The sequence below is a fragment of the Teleopsis dalmanni genome, chromosome 2 (genome assembly GCF_002237135.1).
Source record: "Teleopsis dalmanni isolate 2A chromosome 2, ASM223713v2, whole genome shotgun sequence".
Taxonomy (NCBI): Eukaryota; Metazoa; Arthropoda; class Insecta; order Diptera; family Diopsidae; genus Teleopsis; species Teleopsis dalmanni.
This window is the reverse complement of record NC_051847.1, coordinates 78,604,505-78,628,448: the sequence shown is the minus strand read 5'-3', so window position 1 is coordinate 78,628,448 and position 23,944 is coordinate 78,604,505. Positions and strand designations below refer to the sequence as shown.

Here is a 23,944-nt window from a genome sequence, read left to right as displayed (position 1 = left end):
TTATTAATTTATTCATTTTTGTACTATTCACTATATTATAAATATATTTAAATACTTAATAAGTTATTTATTTTTACAACACTCTTAGTTATGTTATACAAAATATGAATATAAAACAGTATTTAGTATATATATAAATTTAATAATTTAAAATTAAATAAATAAATTATAAATATTAATTAAATAAAATTAAATAAATTTTAAATTATTATATCAATTTTAATTTTAAAAAAATTTTATTGTTTAATAAATATTAATATTAAACATTAAATATTATATCAACACGTTTCTCTCATTTTCATTCTTACTGGTTAAACATTATTATTTATAATTTCTTAAAAAATATATAATATTAATATAAATATTAAAAACAAATGTTCATATAGTAATAAAAATAATTGTACATTTCTTATAAAAGAAATAATAATAACTAATATAGCATTCTTAGTAGCATTATCATTGTTACTTTTAATATAACTCTATATACATTAGCGAAGCTTAAAAAAAATATTTCAACAAATCGGTGGTGATGAGTTTAAAAGTCGTCCCATTTGTGAAAGAACGTTCCATATATAAAACTTATATATAATTATATTTCATAAAACTAAATATCACAAAGTCATGAGTGAGGTTCTTTTAAACTTTATGTTAGTATCGCATTTGAGATGACGCAGCCATTGCTGCATCATACGAAGGTGGATTCATGGCATAATTTTGACCGAATGTTGATTGAAATGGATTCATACTGAAATAAGAAATTTCATTATTTTCTATATATTATTTCTAATATATTATATATATATTTGTTACATTGGTTGTTGTTGCATTCTATTCGAATGTATTTGCATTGGAATTGCCACATGTGATCTTGAGAAGAAATTAACGTTCAAATAAATTATTATATTGTTAAAAAAAAATACTAGTTCTTACGGTTGTTGGTGTACAGTGGAAACATTTGATGATATTTGCATAGTAGGATAATCATTAGGTGCAGTGTAGGAAGCTGATGTTACTCTGATTGGAGCTGAATACAGAAATAAAAATATTTTAATAATATTAATATTTTAATCAAAAATTTTTAATATGTAAAATTAATTTTAACAATTTTTTAAGTCACATTATATGTTAATATAAAGATGTTTTTCATTATTAGAATTAAACACAAATAATCATACTTGCTTTAAATATGGTATATATGAGTATTCACATGCATTATAGTTTATATATCATACTTGCTTATATATGATTATAAAGTTTAATTTAACTGAGACTTTTGCACTAAAAATCATTTCTGGATCATTGGTTGAACAATGATTATCTTTGTCAATAAGATACATAAATTAAGACGCAGAATACTTCAAGTTAAAGAAGAATTTAATGTTATCGGTATTATCCTATCATAAGTAGCAAAGTTATTTCGGATCGTCTCTTAAAGATTAAACTAAAAAATATTGTATGGTTTGAAGAAGGCACATTTTTGATTTATAAATACTGCTCATAACACCTCTTCACTGAAAATATTTTCAATATCTCAAAATTTCGTTTCTTCGAAAAGTCATAATCATAAGATAATGTGAGTATTCGTTTTAATATCAAATTAGATACAAATTATTTAAAACAAATCAATCCTAACAATGCTTCAGTAAAAAAAAACCATAATATATCAAAAATGATCTGTCTGAATAATGTAAAGCAGGGCTGTTCAGAATAGATCTATTGGCTAGCAATAGAAATTACTTTACAGATTGGAGAGGCGCAGAAATAAACACATACGTTCATAGTTGTTTTCTACAAAAATAAAAATATGGTTATAATATTAAATTTAGTTTTATTAATTTATTATTTTAAATTCATTTATTTGGCATACCAGAAAAATGAAATAATGTAGTTTTACTATAGTACACCAAAAGATAATTAGCGCGATTGTGGTACATTAAAAACTGCCCCGCGGGCCGGAAAACCCGCGGGACGTGCTTTGAACAGCCCTGAAATAGCATGCATCACTTTTTAGTCATTTAGATACCATTTCAATTTCTGTAGAGCTTTCCATTTTTTTCATAAAAGGGAAATCAATTTTACACCAACGTTATATATGTTACAAGATTTCTCTAGATGATCTTTAGATTTGTGGAGGCCTCTTAAATTAAATTTCTTTCTTTTTTTATATTATATTGTTAACAGCCGCGTAGCCAGAATTCTTTAATGTAATAAGATTTAATATATTAATTGGTGTAATATTAAATATTTTTTTTTGCAGTTTTCGCAATATATTATTTATTGATTATATTTCATTTCTACAGTTCTCATTTCTATTATTTACAAAATATATGGAAATATAGTTGGAAATATAGTTAAGTTCAAAATTAAATCCAATCGAATTTATTATTTAATAATAATGATTATCTTTTTATTTTTCTTTTTCTTTGCATTCTATTTTATTAATGGGTCATTATCTGTTAGATTATATTATTTATTATGCTATATCTTTTTTTATATGAAGAATCAATTATTTATTTTATTATACTATGGTTTTTTAGCTTTACCTAATTTACTTTAAATAAGTTATCAGTTATTGATGATAATTATGAGACTAAAACTGCATTTTCAAATATGTTTTCATATTACTAATATAATGTTCAATTTTATAGGTATATTTTCTATTTCAAAATATATATACATATACAATAATAAAACGCAAATTAAACAAAATTAGATAACTAAATCAAAGTTCAATATATGATCACAACACAAAGACTCTTATTTATATAATTTACTCGTATATATAGTATAGTAACATTATAAACAATTCTTTCCACTTATTCTGGAACACCATAAAAAAAAAAACTTTGAATAAAATATGTAATAAAGTGCTGCATCAAAACATTCGTTTTTGCAGTCATTCGTTTAATTCTCAAATGTGTACCATATTTACCATATTTCCATCGGAGTAAACAGTCCGATGGAATGGAATGTGTGCTGCATTTGTTTCAATGGAGTGGGGGTTGATTTGTTCTCCATAATCGTTTGTTTTGAATTTTAAAATCAAATAAACAAATACTTTGAGAATATTTCAATCACTTTGAGAGTATTTCAATCACTTTGAGAGTATTTCAATCACTTTGAGAGTATTTCAAATAATTCTCTTTTTGCAAAGAAATATTTTATATACCATATTTTGTGTGTCGTCGGTTGCCTGCGCAAAAGTAAGGAAAGGTGGATGTGCGTAGAGATTTGGAATAATTGCAACAACAAAGTATGTAAAGTATGTAAATTAGGTTTAATTTTCTATTAGTGGCACCCAACAATGCAAAAGTTGCTTAAGCAGGTAGATTTAATACAAAGGGTTAACTAATAAAAACAGTTTGCGCAGAATTTTCTTCTTTGACCTTAGTTTTATATGATGTAATAAAATAATTCGCCTCACATATTTATCTTTCCCTAGAAAATATTTTTATGTATGATATGGTAAAAATATTTATTTGTGTCTTCTTGAGTCAAAAGAGATTTTTAGAATGCTTAGAAATTGATTCAGGTTATAACTAATATAAAAATATCTCCTTGAATATGTACTCAGTTTCTATATATATTGTATAGATTTTTATATAAATATGGAATTTAAGTAGAGATCAAAACACAACAATCTTAAAAAAGAGGAATTAAGTCAGGCTATGCTAAACATTTAGTTTATATATTAAATTAAATTTGTAATTTGTAATATTTTATATATTAACTTTAAAAAGCAAACTAAAATTACTATAGAGCATTATTTCTCCTCAAATTTTTTGTATTAAAACTGTAAAAAAACCCTTTTTTTTATTTAAAAGCCATTTAAATAAATTTTTGTTCAAAATTTTTTTTATATTTCATAAATATATAAATATTGTTAACATTTTAAATAATATTTAATTAATAAAACAACTTAAATAAATAAATTTGTGTCTTACTATTTAAAAACACATAATTTTTGCATGAACTGAAAATCAAATGCTTAGAGTACTCTCAAATACTTCAACTAATTTTAGAATGTTGAGAGTTAGAGTACTCCAAAAAACGAAACTAATATTCATTCCATTCAATTTTGTTTTTATGCGCATTCATTCGTATTCGTTCGCTGAGAGTGAGAGTATGCTACCATTCTCAACACAATAGAATGCTTTTAAATTGAAATCAAATACGTGCATGCAGTACTTTAATATGTAAGCCATCAATAACTAACGTACAATATTTTAAACTTAGTAGAAAATTTCCATCTCTTTAAAACTAGTTTTTTTTAAATACATTAGAAATAATTATTCATTTATTTACGGGTATTTCAAGTAATTGAAGCGCGCGAACTCAATATAAACAATTATTAGTAAACTAACCAATACTTTATAGCACGTTTATTGGAATTTTTTTTAAAAAAGGTAATTATTTTTAGAAATGTAAATATAATTTTATTATTAATGTATACGAGAGTGATTCCCAATCGTTTACAGAGAGTTTCAATTCTCAACTTAAAATTTACGTCATGAAATGCTAATAAAATTGTATTTTATATAAATAAAATTTAAAATTTTTTCCATATAGAAATTTATTAGATGAAGATTATTCTGTATAAAATAAAATTCATATTGTATATTATATATTTTATTTATACACTTAAGCCGTTAAAAGTTTAATATTCTAATACTCTGTTTTACTGAATGAGAGACGACTAATGTAATTGTCTTCATAATTAATATAATTGATATAATAAATAAATAATAAAAATAGTAAAAAATATAAAATATTCAATTTTTATATAAAATATAATATTAAATTATATTTATATTACAGAAACAGTTTGCTTAAAAATAACGGAATAATGTGCCTAGGAATATTTGCAGTCGTTACTTTGACATATACATTTATTACTAAGACAGTGCTTAAAACTTAATTAGAAAAGAAAAAGAATGCCTAAGGTAAAAATGTTTATCTATTATCTATATTATCTTTATCTATATTTGTAGTAAGTTTATTAAAAACACGAAAATCGTATTTCTTAGAATTAAACATTTTTATATTATTATGTTAAGGCTAATTGAGTCAGTGCACCTAAGCACTTTTACTCTCTATTAACAGCGAGGTTTCTTTAAAACCCCTCTTTGCGCCTTGACTGGATTATTTTTTATCACTTCATCAGACTAAGCAATAATTGACCTCTGATCTGCATATCGCCCCGAGAAGCCTGTAACCACATTTTTATAATCAATTTAAAAACCTCAACCTTTAAACATCAATTCGTTATTGCTAAGGATATCTGTGAGAACGGACGCTTGAGCCGAGCAATCTCTAACTACCCTAAATACGTTGAAAAATAAAAAAAGGCCTTGTTTTTTGTGCTGTAGTATTACGAAAAGCGTAAGTTAAATACAGAGTATAAACCAATTAAGAACAGAAAAAAATACTATTTTTAGGCAATAATCCAATATTCAAATGCCTGAACCGCAAGAGTTAAATATGCTTAAAGAGTTTATGATAATTTTTAGTCAAAATTTGTAGTTTTTATTAAATAAATATTTTATATGTTTTCAATTCTATTTTTAAGATATATATATTACTTTCATGTCGTTTCTACTTACAATTTAAACTTGGCCCATGTAATTTTTGCTCCATTCTGTTTAAGTAATGACAAAGGCAGGAACAGAGTAGAAAAAATATCACCATTGCACCTGCTATTGATAGAAATATATGAAAATGGGAATACATTTTAACCACTTTATTTTTGTTCGAGTACAAAAATATATTTTTATTTATTTATATTTAATATTAAATAATTATTGTTATAAATTTATTCCGCGCACTTAAATAACGTACGTAGTCTTTAAACAGAATTTAATAAACTCAACTTCTAAAAAATGTGAACCACCTTTTAATGCACTCCCTGTATTCTAAGAGAATAATTTCAAACAATTGCTTAGATCGGTTTATTTGTTAATAAATGTAAATAATTAAAATCAAGTATTAATCGTTTGTTTTTAAGAGAAGCTGAGATACAGGTTTAGAGAAACTACCATATGAAACCGAGTCCGATGTTTATTGTGATATTACTTTAAATTGTATATCACATTTATAGTATTGGGAAAATCCATTATTTTTTGGAAAATATAGAAATTATGTGAAAAACTGTAATTAATTTGTACCCTTTTATACTCTATAAATATATGGTTACGTTTAACTAAAATTTCCTAAATATAAATTAAATAAATCAAAATTAAATAAATACATAATTTCTCAGACAGTCGGGTAATTTAAGCTCGAATCAAAGCATTTGTTTTTGTACCCTACACACATAAAAAAATATTGTCAAATAGGTATATGAGTGATTTTACGAAGCTCTTTCCACTATCCAACAGCAATAAAGTGATTTGGTAAAAAATAAACTGAAATAAATTTATAATTATTATAAAATAATAATTTTTAATATACAAGTAATATAGAACTCAAAATATTTGCAACGCATTAAATGAAACTAAGGAAACCACATATACCATCTATGTTTTTGTTCAGCAAGTTGAGACAAACCGATCTAGCCATATTCTTCTGTCTATTCATTTATTTGGATGTAATCATTTATTCACTAGCTAGCAACGGAAATCGAATTAAATTCAATACTGAACCATTTTATAAGTCCATAGTATAAGGTGCGATTTAAATATAAACGAATCAAACATTGTGGAAATAAGGATTATAATTATATTAAATAATTATAATGCTTTATAAATTAAAAATCCAATGTATATATATATATTATATATTCCAAAAGGAATATATAACCTGTTTTCGAAAAATAAACACAACTTTTCAGTATCGGTCATTTTATGGAGACTGTTATACTTCCTTTAAATACAAAAATATTGTTCTTTGTAATCTAAATCAGAAATGTTATATAGAGTACACCTTTGATTAAACCTTGGTTACGATGACGAGACTTACTGTGACTGATCACATCCGTAAAAATAGTGTTTGCCACCAATAAATGTTTGAATCTACGTTTTATGAGTAAATCAGAGTGGATAATAACATGTTATTCACAGTTTGACCGTTATTAAAAAATGGTAACTAACATCTACTTTCTATAAACTAAACCTATTTGCCTTAAATAATGATTCGACGATTATATTTGCAGTACATTAATGTGATATTATAAGAACATTACGGACAACTTTAGCATACAACTAAAGAAAAATTTGTGGTGTAATATACATATAAATAATAGAAAAATAATTTAATAAAATAACAGTAATATATTGTTGTCTAAACATGTTATTGAACCAATCATTGAAGTTAAAACTCTCACGCCGTTAACTTCATGAATGTGTTCTTCAGGTCAAGAACACATCAGTTTTATTAATTACTCATTGATAGGTACTCCGCTATATGTTGCTTTTATCGGCTTATACATTAATTCTATATATATTTAGTTCGTGAGATATAAGGGTATATCTATATAAGTATAGTTCACTGCTCGTTAGACACATTCTAATAATTTTTTTTGTGTGTTGCTTAACTTAAACAAGCATAATAATGAAAAATAGATTGAGTTGCAGTTCCTTCTCTAAGTAATTTATTCAACATTTCATAATCGTTAGATATCGTATTATTAGAATCATACAATATAAATAGAGTACAAATATTACCTAATATTGCCCCCAAAATTATTCTTTAATTAGAAAGTAATCAGTCTTACAATTCCTTAGAACACCAATACCAGAAAACGAACATTGTTATTCCAAACACATATAAAGGTTATAGACCATTTCAACAAAGGTTCTATTAATATACTTTACTCATACCAACAGTTTTCATTAAATATTATGTTGATGTTAAAATACATGTAATTTCCAAATCCTTCAGAAGATCTGACAAGTGGAAGAGATGAAACCATTTCATGAGTTCGATATAGTACAGTGTGAATTTATAATTTATTTGTGATTACCATAAAGTATATTGCTATGTCCAGATGATCCATATATAGTCAAGACAGTTCCTGCTGTATGAGAATATAATAATTTTTCCTTCCTTAAATTCTACCTTCTATATTGATTAAGAAGGCTTTCATATTACATTTTGAGTTAGACTTAATATATGTGTTCTTTTATTATTAATTAAAGAATTATTCTTAAATATCTGGTGATTGTATGGAATACACTGATATCGAACTGCTGTCATAACATATATTAACTTATACAAAACTTCGAATATTTAATACCAACAAAATGGCAGTTCTATTATATGATAGACGCTAATTATTCATGAAACAAAATTGTTACCTCTTGAAATAATGGTTGTATTTCTTTAAAAATAATAGACTAGGACACAAAATCGTTGTAGGAAGATAAAATCACTTCCATATATACATACATAGACACATTGGCGCGACACTAAAAATAACCAGGTTGTTCGTACTTATAACTGAGGTAGAACAGAGTTGAAGCTATTCGCAGATTATCTAATGGATCTCTATGACATGTGTTATCAGCTTAACAATATGGATCGATTTGGGGAGACAGTATGTTGGAAATGTTTAAATGCAGTTGAAACGTCTATTCAGATTATAGCTTTTACCAAAGCAGGACAGTCACAAAAAAAATATTGAGTCGGAAACATCTATTTCTCTCTAATATTAAAAAATCCTCAACATGACATGTTTTGACCTTCATTGGTAGGGCTGATTTTCTTCTGTATTACACACAGCTATTGCAACGGTAAGCTAAGTTGAAGAAAACAAATTCCTCTGAATTTGTATTCTATTCTAAACATAAAGTGTCTAAAGTAAAAATTAGTTTGTATGTGTACATGTATAGTACGCTATATGTAAAATATTTAAGTATTTTAAAATATTTTAAACTAAAAGCTAACTTACTATAATACAATTACAACACAATTTTGATACAATAAAAATAATTTTAAAAAATAATTAAACATTAAAACCGAAAATAAATATCACCAAATGAACTAATAAAAGAAAATAAAATAAAAAAGGTTTTTAATGATTTTAATTTAATTTTCTTTTATTTTTGAAACTTTTTGGAACGAAATCTATTGATCCCCAAAAATATTACCATAATTATTACTTGATACGCAAAACCAAAATATTTCGTTTGTTTTTCTTTTTTTTTATATTTTTATTAAAGGAAAAATTAATAAAAATTCATTGTGTAAATATAAATATAAATTAGTCCCTAAAAATAAATATTTCATTCAAATATATATTTTTTTTAATACATAACTGCTGCATTCTGTTCGTTGCATATACATTTTTTAAATTAATTTGCAAAAACTATATAAAGTCGTAACAATATATATATAAAGGAAATTACTGAGTTCATATACATATATTAATCATTTTGTGAATAGTTTCATGTAATAAAAAAATTAATAAAAAATTGCATATTACATTTAAGTAATTTATTAATACATTCACTAAATCGTACTTCATTTTTTATGTATTATCTTACATTAGATCACAACAATAACTATTTATAATGATTTATTTAAAACTGATTTTTAAGTTTAAACATATGGGTTCTGTAGTTTATATATCAAATGGAGTTTTGATATTCGTGAAGCAATTCATTTGTGCTATTTTCGTATGGCATAGATCGGAATACATTTCACTTCTTTGAATGTCTAATTCACTGAGTGCACTACTTAAACATTTAAATGTGCAGATTGACATATTTTTATAAAATTTATATATAATAATAATATTTCACAATAACACAATATCGTATTCCTTTGGTTCGTATGAAAGAATGTGTAGCACATTTCATTTAGTACAGGAAACACACCATTGAAGACACATTTTTACAGGATAGTTTTAATGGAGACAATGTACACGCACATAAGTATTAGCCCAATTTAATAGAAATTTTATAGAAATATTATTTAAATATAAACATAAAATGCTATAACTTATATGTTAGATTGATTGTGTAAGACTTTATTGTGCCGTAAAACTTGGATTATATGGCGCTTGTTTTTCATAGGCAGATTGATTTGGATAACCGGCACCAACACCAGCCACAGCCACATCATATGATGGTGGATTCATTGCAGAACTTTGTGCTCCCATCGGAGGGTATGGAGCCATATGAGGTTGCATGCTGTAATTACAATATAATATTTAAGTAAATTACTTGTCATAATATGTAATATAATTTAAGTGTATAATTAACTTACCCTCCTGATGGTTGCATTCCAGGCATAGGCATTGGCATTGGCATTTGCATTTGCATATGTGGTCTATGTATAAAAGTAATAAAAAATTTTTAACATATTTAAATATTAATACAATTTAATGAACACTTACTGTTGATGAGTGGGGTAAGGTGCCACTGTAACATTTGTTTGATAACCACCTGGCGGAGGCATTTGTGTAACTGGATAACCACCAGGCGCAGTATGTGTAGCTGAGGTAACTACAACAGGCGCTGAAAATAAATAAATTTAAAATTAAATTAATAAGATTAAAATTTTATGTTTCATATTAATTTTATAAATATTATATAAAAAATTTTCTTTTTACTGAATTAAAATTTTATTTTCGTAATTTTCAAAAATATTAATAAACTATAAAAATTAAATTCAAATACAAATGTATACATATAATTATAACATTTATAATACATTAATGTAATTGAATTTTAATTACTATCTTTTTCATTAGAATCCCCATTTTCAACTTTATATTTTCTCTTATGAAAGCGACGATGATACACAAAACTATTAATTTTCCTAAAACCCAACCAGATGCAATATATGGTTTATTATGAAAAATCTCAGTTTGATTATCATGTGAATAGGTTGAATTTACGAAGTCCTCAGGTGAAATTTAAGTTTCTTGCTCCATACTGTATCTACTCAATGGATCTGTTATTACTAACACTTTGAATTTAACATGGTAGACAGGATTGCTGCACTTATTTCATTAACTGTCAATTTGACCTATTGATTTGCATTAATAAGCGTAATTAAATATATTAAATAATATATTAATAATAATTAATATAATTCAACATAATCAAAATGAATGAGACAACATCAAAATATGAACGTTACTGATAACGTTGTGTTATCATATAAAACTTTGTGATTTTAAAGAATCTAGAACACCTTATAGAGCTTAAACCTTTTTCCGTTTAATTTTTTTGAGCTTTTCTCATAGAATTTTATCCTCAACAATTCAATTAGATGCACCATAATAAGAATTGTTCCTTTTAATACTTTTCAAATTCCTCTATTAAATACTGCTATTTTACTAGCTTCAGGAATTACAGTTCTATGAGTTCATCATAGTCTAATAGAAAATAATAATTCGCACAATTCACAATTTCATTAGAAATTTATTCTAATATACTTCAATTCTTCATGATAATGAGTTCTTGGCATATTTAATCTTCACTACGCTTACAACAAGAATCTTTGAAAAGAAGACTCAATTTTTCAGTATGGCTATCTAACCGACAGTGACCTATTAATAAACCCACTACACAAATCTTTAAAAAATAATCGTTTTGGAGATTATTTTAAAGACTGGATCCGTTGTATTTAGATGATATTGTCATAGAATAGAAATAAACAGGATACCAGCTCCCAATTATGATCGCAGACACTGTGACCATAGTTGATGTTTGTGCTGCTATGATTGTCATAAATAATATCAGAATAATGTTGTCATAAAGAAAAAATTATTAAGATTAAAGTTATGAAATTAACATTATTTTTATCAAACTGCGCTTTTTATATGAATTTTTATGACTAAATGAAAGTTCGTGGTATGATGTCGTCATTCACAGGCGATACAACACTGATAATAAGTCGAGTCAACTTAATTCAGAGGTGTGAAGTATTCAACTTCACTTATTTTTTGACGAGTTAATTAATTTAATTTCATAATACTGTTGGCTTAGTTTTAATAATTTTTTTTTAATGTTATTCATTATTAAATTAATCGCAACATTTTTTTAGTTTTATAAAATGTTTTTAAGGTTTTTATAGTTTTAAAGATTTAATAACACATTTTACTATTTTTTTATTTCTTTTGATATAGTATTCACTCTCCGCCTTACCTTCCACAACATATCCTTTATTTTGCTGAGCTTTATATCTCCGTACAATATATAAAGTCACAAGAAATGACAAAACGAATGACATAAAAATGCAAAAGGATAACCAAAACATTATTAAAGATACGGATTTCTATATATTATATATAAAATCGGATTTACGAATATAAATTCCACGTTTATGTTCACTTCAGTAACTGCGACGTTGAAAACTGTTCGTTGATATTTAATCAATATCAAATTCAATAATATTGTTAAGAAAAATAGAAAAAGATAAGACTTTATTATATATAACAACTAAAATTGATATCGTTTTTATTGCTATTGACAATAAAGATTACAAATACCAAAAACAGCTTATAGTAAGGGAGAAATATGTTGGAGTGAAATGAGTGAAAATCAAAAAAATTATTAATTGATAATTATTATATATTTAACAAACCATTAGAACCTTGTTTTTTCGAACGTTTCCGAATTCGTCCACGCATTACGAAAATTGCAACGGAAGTCACTACAAATATTAACAAACTAACACCCAAACAGAATACCAGACTTAAATCCATTGTAGCGGAAAAAAAAACAATTTTAACCGAAAAAAGTTTGAACAGAAACTGCAACCGTAATTTAACTGAATTTATTTAAAACGATTTAATTCTCAAAAATCCATTAATGAAGCAAAAGCAAAATATTTAAACATGAGAGAAAGAAATGAAAACCTTTTCAGATAAAATACTATTTATATATGTTTTTTATAAAAAAAAAAAAAAATTGATAAAATATTAAAGATAAGATGTACGAGAAGTGATTAATCTAATAAAAGAGAAACGAATTGTTTTCATTATCTCGCATCGCAAAATGTATGAGTAATAATTTTAAATACAACGCCCTCTATGCAGAAAAATTGTTTATACTTAAATTCAAATATGTTACTTAAGAAAAAACTTGGATGTCAGGATGAATCAAAAGTTTGGCATATGACATCCAAAAGAAATCACTAATAAGAATAATAGCACATACTTAGGCTACGTTAGGTTACGTTATCGGTACCGTCCGAAGACGCACTTAGACCATGAGGTACATTGTGACACCCTTAAGAATTTGACACCTGTCGCAAGACACTGTAACAGATACTTATAAAGTATCTACTTCTAAATAAAATATAAAAGTAAAACTAAAATGCAGTACTACAAAGCATTTTTATATATCTTATCCTACTTGGAAACGTATCGATCCGACATCTGTAAGACAAGGAGACAATCATAATGAACAACAATGGCTGTCACTGAAGACATTTTCTAACTTTCAGCGGACAATGTCATCGAACATAATTCAAACAAGTGGGGGTTATCAATATCCTATTTACATGCTCTTTAATTGCAACTACAGTAAAAGCTCGCTTACACCTACAATAGTGTTTTAAATATTTTTCAAACTCTAGGTAGTTTTAAACGTGTTAATTCTACGTATACACTGGCTTAACTTTTAGCAAGATTTTTGCACTAACTCACACTTTATCACTAATAAAATAATAGGTATTTGCTTTCGAATATAAAATCTTGCCTAAGTCTTGCCGGTGTAGATGGCGTGTAACAGACGGCAGTAGCCGGTAGCAGACAGTTAACAAAACAACGATTTTATTCGGTTAAGAAAACTATCACTCTATGAAAAAGAACATGCATTCTATGAAAAATGAAAACTATGAACTATCAAAATTACTTTGTTAAGAGAAATGACCGTTGATGAGATCGATTGTTTAACCCAACTTTTAATATATTTACTTAAATAAAAAGTTAAATTATATACTTATCACATATAAGTTATAAGTATACGAGTTCAACACTTATTGCATGCAATCTCAAAAAAACTGTTTACAAATAATTATATATAAGAAATTATACCAAGACCACTGATGACAGGTATTTGGCAATACTTGAAACAGCTTTATGGTTAGCTAAAAATTCAATTAATTAATAATTAATAAAATTTTATTCTTGTAATTTACTACTGTTTAAAATACATCTCTATTGAAAACAATATATATATATCTTCTTCTATATATATAAAAGAAAGATGTGTTATTGTTACACCACTTATAACTCAAGAACGGCTGAACCGATTTAGCTGAAAATTGGCAGGGAGGTAGTTTAAGGCCAGGAGAAGGATATAGGCTGAACCGATTTAGCTGAAAATTGGCAGGGAGGTAGTTTAAGGCCAGGAGAAGGACATAGGATACCTGTTTATCCCGTTCACGACAAAGTAGGTTTTGAAATTATCAAATTTTTGATATAAGAAAATATTTTATTAAAATTTAACAGATAGAAATATAACTTAGTTAATGTGTTTTTAAAAGTTGTATTAGATCAATATAAGTTTGTGTTGCAATAAATATCGTTTTTAATCAATAAAACTACCTGGTTGTTGCAAACTCAACAAAATAAATAATTAACAATTATAATGTATGGTATGGTTGAAAATTTGAGTTTTTAGTTTTTTAATAATGCCGCGACCAAGACGATCGAATCTTTCCCGACAAAGCCGTAATGCAAGAAGAATACGAAATACTGCAAATTTAAGGACTGAAGGTCGAGCGAACAACAGAGGTCAACAAATAGATAATTTGCGATGTGTACTAAAATACACAAATAAATTATGAATGATTAATGTAGGTATTTTTTTTTTTTTGTATTTTTTCCAATTAAAAAAAAACTGCTTATTTATTGCCTTTAAGGCGGAACAGAGTTCGCCGGGTCATCTACTAGTTTAGAATATATTAAGAATTTATATTAAGAATTTAGTTTCTTTCGTCAACTTATTACATATATATAAAACAAAAAAAAAACAAAATTAATAATATTCTTTAATTAACTCTTTCGTACCTATAACTTTTCTCCTATATCTTCTACATCGTCTAGCCAAATATACAACACATATACTCAAAGTGATGTAAACAATCATTTTAAAAATTATAAAGAACACATAGGTTTCCCTGTTATTTTTAGGCATCCCTTCATCCACTTTTTCTAGAAACTTTTTCAATTCAATTCTTGTGGGAAGTTCAAAAGTTCCATCTGCTATATATATCTCTGTCACATTCTCTATATAGACGTACATATTAAAAAATTATTATATATACTCGTATTATTAGCAAAAATAAATTTATTTAATATCACTTGCAACTGCCGAAAAGCTAAAAACCAACTAAAAGTAATTATTTTCGTCGAATCACAAAATAATCGATTTCACTACGTATTTTACTGAATATAAACAATTAAATAAATAGACATTTCTTTTATTTATAGCTAGTAATCGATGTGAAAGGACAAGAAAAATAATGCAATTTGAATGACAAGGAGATTTGATTGATTGTAGATATTGACTAGATATTTCAATAAATGTCATAACAGTATGTAAATATATTTATATGTACATATATGTAGTAAGAAAGCATTAGATGGAGAGAACAACATAACGATTAAAGATTTACAAATATTTAATATATGTATATACTGCAGAATAATAATATTTATGCATTATACATTAATATATTAAATTTAGATCAATATAGTTAAAATTTGTATATAATACTTTGTATTATATATTATACATACATATTGTATCATATTGTATATTGTATTATACTATTTACGTTTACTTTAAAAGCATGTAAAATATGAGCGCCATCAAGCAAGAGTTTATACCAGAAAAGCTGAACGATTATATCGATTGAGACCCATTCTTCTTACTCTTGATATTATATTTTAAAATAAACATTAGTTATTATTCATACTCCTTTTATTAATTCCTTATTAAGTCACGTATTTCCACCGATAACGGCAATAAAAGAAAATTCACTGAAAAAGTTGAAGATCCAATATGAGCCCCCACTGCAGCCCTATTTTACAATATGTTGCTACTTCTTATTTGTCTTACCCTTATCAGTTCTCCCATTATGCGGTGTCTTGTCAACCCTTTACATGGTTTTAGCTTGGTTTTTACCTAAACCATTGACAAGGTCATACCTAAATCAGCTTACATTAAATGCGTACAGAATTTTATCAAGCGCTAATATAGGTACCTTTCTATCGATGGGACCTAATTTTCATGCCCATCTCTACTTATTTTTACTTCTGTTTTATGCCATATTACTTTTCCCATTATGCTGTGTCTTTTTAACCTTTTCAATATTTACTTTCAGGTGGGTTTTTGGCTACAACAATAACAACAAGGCCATACCTCAATCAGCTTACAATAAATGTATGCACAATTTATATGCAATATTTCATACGTCCGGATAGTTTTCACACAATATTTATATAAAATATACAGTGCATTTGCAACCAAAATTAGCATTATTTAGGGAGTTATTCTTTCGTCCATGAAATAAAAGAATATAGACGACGGTGCTTTGGCATATTTTTAATGATAAATGCGATGTATATATAAAATATCAAATACAATAAATTTATATCAAAAAAAAACTTTCAATCAAAATATAATTAATATCTTAATTAAAACTAAATATATTAATTAGTGTTATTAAGATAGGATTATGAGAACTGTAATATACGAAAAGCTTTATTATATTTCTATCGTTCATATAGCGGTTTAATTCTTTCATAATAAACCTTTAAAACGAGCTTTTTTTACTCTTTTTAACGTTAATTTCTAATATTTAATTTTTTTTTTTTGACAAATTAAAAAATAAGTAGACGAATTTAGATATCAGTATATAATCAAAGTCAAACCTAATGTACCAAAACAATCACAACGTTCTCAGTATCATTTACTGCAAATGACACATTGCATGTGAATTGAATTCTTACCAATTGCAAAGTAAACCCCTTTACTCCACTCATGCAAGCGGATATTGTTCAACTTAAAATATATTGAGATAAAAATAGCAAAACTTAAGATGCTAACTAACAGTAACAAGGTTAGCTTAGCGGCGGCTATAATTACCACTGCTATAAACAAATACTATTGCTTATACGTAGATCAAAGGAACACAGTTATCAGCATGTAAGCAACACCAAATGACATGACTCCCTATTCAAGTGAAAGGAAACCAACTCAACAAGTCTATAAACTCGTCCAAGTCCATTAATTTTGTAGGATGACAGCTCTGTCAGATGGTACAAAAAAACAGCACCAAAAAAAAATAATTAATTAAAAAAATGTGCTCGCTAACAACACTAAAATTATAGTGAAAAAAAAAATCGAAAATAATTTCACAAAAAAATTTATGTAACTTACATTCATAATCCCATATTTTTTTATCAATTATTTCCTCTTCCTTGTCTTTTTTATGCTCTACTTTTCCTTTACCTTTCATGCATCTTTTAACCACGTATATTAGAATTGCAATTACACTAATAAAAAACAGAAACTTAATGAAAGCAGAAGCAATAAATACATGTTTTGCATGGCTCGACTCAACCGTTTTCACGCTCTGCAAGTATTTATGTATTTCAATTTTTGAAGGAAATTCAGTGCTTTCATCTTCCATATCAAATAAACTTATAGATATATTTGGCTAAGTAAGAACTGACTGACAACAAATAGAACAACTAAGCTGTGAACTCTACTTTCCAACTATATATTGGAAATTATATCTTATGAGGCAGAAAATATGAAATAGAGAAATTTCTACCTTAATTAGAGGCAATTAAACAAATGGGCACTTTTTTTTATGACTAGTAATAAAAATAAAAGATTGAAAATTAAATCCAAATTGAAACACTTTCACTGGCAAGGATAATGAAAAACATAATATTATTAATTTACATATACTACTTTTGGGATAATGAAACATCGTTCATTAATGTTGCTGTAATAGGGACATGTTGCTTGAGCTCTACCATCAAATGACGTAAATGAAAAAATAATTAGGGTGTAAATTTTAGTGCTTAAAGGGAGTCGAACATTACGTCACTGAAGTAGTTCGAGTTCAACCAAATGTATTATACATGATTCTAAACATATAGGTACTTATAGAGCGTCCAGTGACTTTAATACCGAGTGCCTTCATATTGTTAGTTACCTAATCCTCTCGCCGAAGATACTAACGTCCTCTACCACGTTATTCAACAACTTATAGAGCGTCCAGTGACTTTAATACCAAGTGCCTTCATATTGTTAGTTACCTAATCCTCTCACCGAAGATACTAACATCCTCTACCACGTTATTCAACAACGGGTATCACTTTTCAAACACTTTTCAAACATCCAGACCATTTTCTTCTGTTCGCGCGATATAACCAAGTCACCGAAGCCATAAAAAGATGTGTCTTATTATGTCAATGCCCATGGCATTAACATATACTCATTACCAACGCTTAAGGAATCATAGACATTACTGTTATTGTCTAAACTTTTGCACCATACTTCAGGACCGGTTCTACAAGAGATTTGTAGAGCTTGATTGTTTGTCTAGAGAGGGTTTTGTTTCTCAATTACATACTTAGACATACTTAGAAATAGCATTTGTTGAAACGGGTGAGTCTTAGTTATATCTAACTGATTTCTGGTGTTAACGCGGAATCCCAAATAAAAAGAGTCCTCCACAAAAAGTCCTTCAAATTAAAAGTTGTCAATAGGCACATGGGTCCCAAGACACTCACGAAATTTCTTTGTTGACAGAATGTACTTCGTTTTTTCTTTATTGAAAGTTGAAAAAAGCTGCATCGGCAGCCCAAGTATTCTAGCAAACAATATTAATATTAATGGCATACGAAAGCTTTGTAATGTATTACATCTGCACAATTCAAATCTGCTGCTCGGATTATCGTTTCCACCACTAGATTGAAGAAATCACACGACAAGAAATCATCCTGCCTGAATACTGATTTGGAGTTTTTTAGAGCTTATTCACATTATAAAAGTTAATCGTAATAATGGAAACTATATTAATTTAACTTTTACACGTCAATTTAGCTGATTACAATAGCCAATCAACAGAAAAACATGCGAACAAGGAAATATATAATATCATAAAATCAAACTGTTATTAGAGAGAAAAGCACCGAAAGTGTTAAAGTTTTGTCTAAAAGCGAAAAGGCAGAGAAAAGAACAATGAAAATTAATTTCTAAAATTTACTTTCATAAATCAGTAAGAAATCAACAAACGCATAAACAACAGCAGTAACTCAATCGATATCAAAAGAAATATTAACTGATATCATACAAAAAGAATATTTGCAATACATTAAAATATTCAACGTAACACTTATTAATAGTTCCATTATTATAAGCTAATATACTTAGGACATTTTATAATTTTTTATAAAAGCACAAAGTATTACAGATTGTGTATTTAAATTAATCGTGGGTTATATGTACTCTTTATTCGATTTTTTTTTGTTTTACTTGCAATTTGAAGTTCTTTACAATTTATTATCTCAAAAAAACTAAGCACTTTAAGTATAAATAATTTAATTGTCTTTTTGTATTTAGATAATTTCATACTAACTTGAAAAAACAACAGCTTTCTTCAGTAATCTTCTTCTATACCAACAAAATCCGATAATCATACAAATAGAAAAAAACAGAAACACGCCCACTGAAATACCCACAGCGACCATTGGATACATGTCTTTAGATTATATATATATACACTTATTGTTATTAGTATTAAATAAAATCGTTTAAAGCAGAATCAAAGTAATTCGTCTGCATTCGTAAGAAACAAAACTTAAACTCAATAATTGAAAATAATACATACAATATTAACTGATAATATAAACTCAATAACTGACATGATTGATAAGATAATTATTGCATTAGATAACTTATCTTCAGTAGATATTTCTTAACACGTTGAAAATCAATGAAATTTATGATATGGGAAAATTGGGGATTTTTTGTAAAAATGTTTGAAAATACTGACTTTTTTTCTATATATGATAAAGATTAAGAAAAGATGTTATGAGATTTATTTTTTAATTTTATTAACTAATCTTAGCAACTAATTGTTAACTATTTCATATTACTATTTTCATATTACTAATATTTTTATATTATATTTACCAACAATATATTCTATACTACACAAAAAATTTATTTTCTTTTTTTTGTACACAGCTTTTGCATTTGTATAGTTGCTTTGTGTTTTTTTCTCCAACACAAAACCATAAGTACACTATTGAAATTAATTTTTTTCAATCAATTTTCTATATCAAAAATGATATAATAAACGTAAAAGAACAACTAAATTCTGTTCAGAATATATTTCAAAATTAATATTATCGTTATTATATAGTCTTATATACTCGTCTTGAGCTTCTATAATCATAGCTTAAGCAATATAAAGCTAAAGTGTTGAAATAATTTTGATAATATAATTCAATATAGTCTCAATCACTTTAAATGGAAAATATTTATATGATGACATATGATTTTGAAAGTCTTTAAAATATATTATATAGCAACTTATTTTAAAAAATTAAACACTTCACCTATAAATGAATTATACTTTAAGTATGTATGAACTGTAAATAATTTCATACTGACTTGAAAAAACAACAGCTTTCTTCGATAATTTTCTTCTATACCAACAAAATATGATAACTATAGAAATAGAAAAGAATAGAAACACGCCCACTGAAATGCTCACAGCGACCAATAGATACATGTCTTTAGATTATATATATACACAATTTTTGTTATTAGATTTAAATGAAATCCTTTAAAGAAGAATTAAAGTAATTCGTCTGCATTCGTAAGAAACAAAACTTAAACTCAATAATCAAAAATAATACATACAATAGGTATTAACTGGTTATATAAACTCAATAACTGACATGATTGATAAGATAAATATTGCATTAGGACTTTGTTATATAGAGTGTCTCAGCACAGCATGAGTAAAATTATTGTTGTTTTGAGAATGAGAGAAAAAAACAATATGTCGGTTTAAATTCCGGCAAGAGAGTCGGAGTATTTGTGCGTCAGCACTAAAGCAAAGCAGTGTTGTTTAATAATAAATTACAGAATTTGCGTCTTTTAGGAGCAAATTACTCCAATTTCAGTACGTTTTGGATAAAAAGTGGCAGTAAGCAACACATTCTATTTTATAAACCGCTAATAATCCAATTATCCCACTTTCCAATTTTAAAGAAGAGCGTATAATTTTGTAGGTACTATTAACAATTACTTTAAGATAATATAACATTAAATTAACATTATTACAGCCTCTTTGAGTTTTTTTCTTGCTGGTTATAATTGAAAACAAATTAAAAGTGAGCAATATCTACATTTCCTTTTAAATTTAGGCACAACCAAAGAGTAGTCAAAATACGAAATTGGCAATACTGATGACAATCTACATAACATGTATTTTTGTCATAGACCAAACGAGCCAATTTTGTCGTGCCCGAGAAGCTCTATATAACATGGCCTTTAGATAACTTATTTTCAGTATTTTTCACGATGATTGGATCCCATCGAGATAAATAGAGAAAGCGTTTTTGAGTAACCATAAATTTTCATAAAGATCCAAAAAGCTATAAAGCACCAAATTCAGACTCTTTTGTAAAATGTCGTAGCCTATCACTGCTTTAGAACTAACAACATATTTTTAAATTCTAGACAGAGAATCAATTTAATGCATTATTAGGGTTCTGCAATTTTATTTAATATTTTTAAAATTTTAGTTTTATTATAACCTAGACTGAAATCCATAAATTATTTGATCAAAATCAAGTTTTTGAAAATCACAAGAAGATTTCTTTTGTAAACAAATTTTATATATATCTACCAAAAAAAAAAAAATAATAATAAATTTTTACAAAAACGATTTCTTTACATTGCTCTTTATGTCGACAGAACATTAGACTAAACGTCCAATAATTAATACAATAGCTATGATAATGAGAAATATATAAAAACCACCGAGTACCTTCTATGCTCTTGTTAAACTTAAGACAGTACTCAAGTTCTTGAGAACAATTTATAAGTACTTTTTACAAAATGATATATATGATATGACGAATCATTACTCTAGCATGATCATTCCTTTTTATAACAACAACAAAGTTTTTAAGAACATTTGAAACCAACTGGTTCAATGGAACTACTACGATTTACATAGGAGCATTGAATGTCTAAAAATCGATTACTATTTCCATGTCTATATTTTTACTTATAGACATGTTAAATAATTTTCTTATAAAAGTGTTGATAGATTTACAACTGTAATAAACAATTTTGTTTATTATAATTATAATATTATTATAATATTATTATAATATTATTATAATATTATTATAATATTATAATAATTTAAAAATTTTTTATGCCTTCAAGTAGAATAAAATTACATTTACAATGTACTTCTACACTGTATTCATTTCACTACTTTTTTATCTTTGTTATACTTTACATAAGGTCATAAAAACATTATTTAATCTAGTTAAATAAACTATTACAATAAATTACGCATAATGTCAAGGGAATGTAAACTTACAATATCGTAATAGATATTGTCTGTCTGCCTTTGTGATACTATTTTGAGCACGTGAGCATGTATCTGACGTTTTACTTTGTTATTTCTTAGTGTAAAATAAAGACAAAATTTAATAATTACTTTATAAAGAACAATTCATGAATTTAATTCATATTTTTGATACTGTTTGTTAATTTCACAACAAAATATCAGCACGTCATATAAATAGCATAATCTTGAACTGATAATCGGGAAGAATGAGTCACTGCAAATTAGTAACATACCCAACAATACCCACAATAGAGATAAAGAATAGTTAAAAATTAAAAAAAAATATATTATTAATTATATCAGATTTCAAAGCAGCTGAGTTGATAAAGAAAAATGCTTAAGTTTACTGAATGAAAAATGTTTATAAATTTAAATCATTTAATCTAATTAAATTATTTAATTTACAAATATATATTTATAAATATAGATATAATACTTTGTTTATTAATTATGACTAGTATTAGGATTATTTAAACCGAACAAGATAGATGTATTAAGATATTAAGATTGAAGTAACTCGATATTCGGTCAAATTGTAAGTATTTAGACCAAACAAAGTAAGTATAGGATATATAAGTTAATTTAAAAAGTAGACATTAGGTTTTGTGTGGTAAGTTAAACAAAGAATTTCTCAATGAGCGGTAGTCGAATACTGTGTTACTAAATTTGATCTATATACTTCAATTTTTTTGAAAGGATTCGTTTATATAAGTCTATTTGAAATTTTCAAATCGAAGCTTAACATTATGAATAATAAAAATAATGCAAATAATATAATATAAAATTATATTAATGACCATTTTATTCTAATATTTACTATAGTCTATTATCATTATCTATTATCAACTGTTTGTAAATTGTTTGACTTCAAACGACAACATCATTGATATTATTACCCACGCATTACTACTGTACGGTTTATTTCGTCGGGAAGATATGCTGGGCTTCAATGTATACTTCTATAACAAGATATAGGAAGTAAGTTTAAAGTATACTTGAACACAATTGCTTTAGACAGAAAGCAAAGAAGAAAAAGAAGAAAAATATAGGTAAGTACTTAATCTAGCAGACAAAAATGTATTTGAACTTATAAGCCTTCATATATATAAAGCTAACAAATTTTGAACATTTAACTATATTGTAATATGAAGGTTCAATTTAAGAATGTACAGTCAAGTGTTAATTTGACAACGAAAGTGACATTTATTTGAACTTTAAGTGAAACGTAGGTGACCAATATCGAACCCTTAAACATTATTTAACTTAAGAGACTTAACTTAAAAACTGATATCTCTCGTTATTTCATTATTAAGAAATTATTGTATATATATATATATCAATTTAAATAAAAATATATTTA

General features: G+C 26.2%; 2 protein-coding genes across 11 annotated transcripts in view; both read right to left on the bottom strand.

Moving 5' to 3' along the window:
- Nucleotides 1-522: 522 nt before the first annotated feature.
- LOC119684198 lies at nt 523-5,760 on the bottom strand. The gene is made up of 4 exons (XM_038098185.1): nt 5,604-5,760; nt 931-1,024; nt 811-867; nt 523-745 (listed from the first exon to the last, which is right to left on the bottom strand). Exons 1-4 carry the CDS (start codon nt 5,728-5,730, stop codon nt 649-651), a joined length of 375 nt encoding a protein of 124 aa, XP_037954113.1. The 5' UTR covers nt 5,731-5,760; the 3' UTR covers nt 523-648.
- Nucleotides 5,761-9,425: 3,665 nt separating this feature from the next.
- LOC119684197 (protein shisa-5) overlaps nt 9,426-23,944 on the bottom strand; it is a 34,690-nt gene continuing 20,171 nt past the window's right edge. For 3 of the 10 annotated variants that reach the window (XM_038098176.1, XM_038098175.1, XM_038098177.1), the window contains exons 2-4: nt 10,337-10,457; nt 10,207-10,269; nt 9,426-10,130 (exon numbers count right to left, since the gene is read on the bottom strand). In XM_038098176.1, the coding sequence (XP_037954104.1) occupies nt 9,968-10,130; nt 10,207-10,269; nt 10,337-10,457 (347 nt within the window). In that variant the 3' untranslated portion in view covers nt 9,426-9,967. Of the gene's footprint in view, nt 10,131-10,206; nt 10,270-10,336; nt 10,458-12,095; nt 12,217-12,534; nt 12,688-19,560; nt 19,751-20,600; nt 20,754-23,944 lie in introns of those variants that run through there. The other 7 variants (XM_038098184.1, XM_038098183.1, XM_038098180.1 and 4 more) reach the window with 6 other exon arrangements.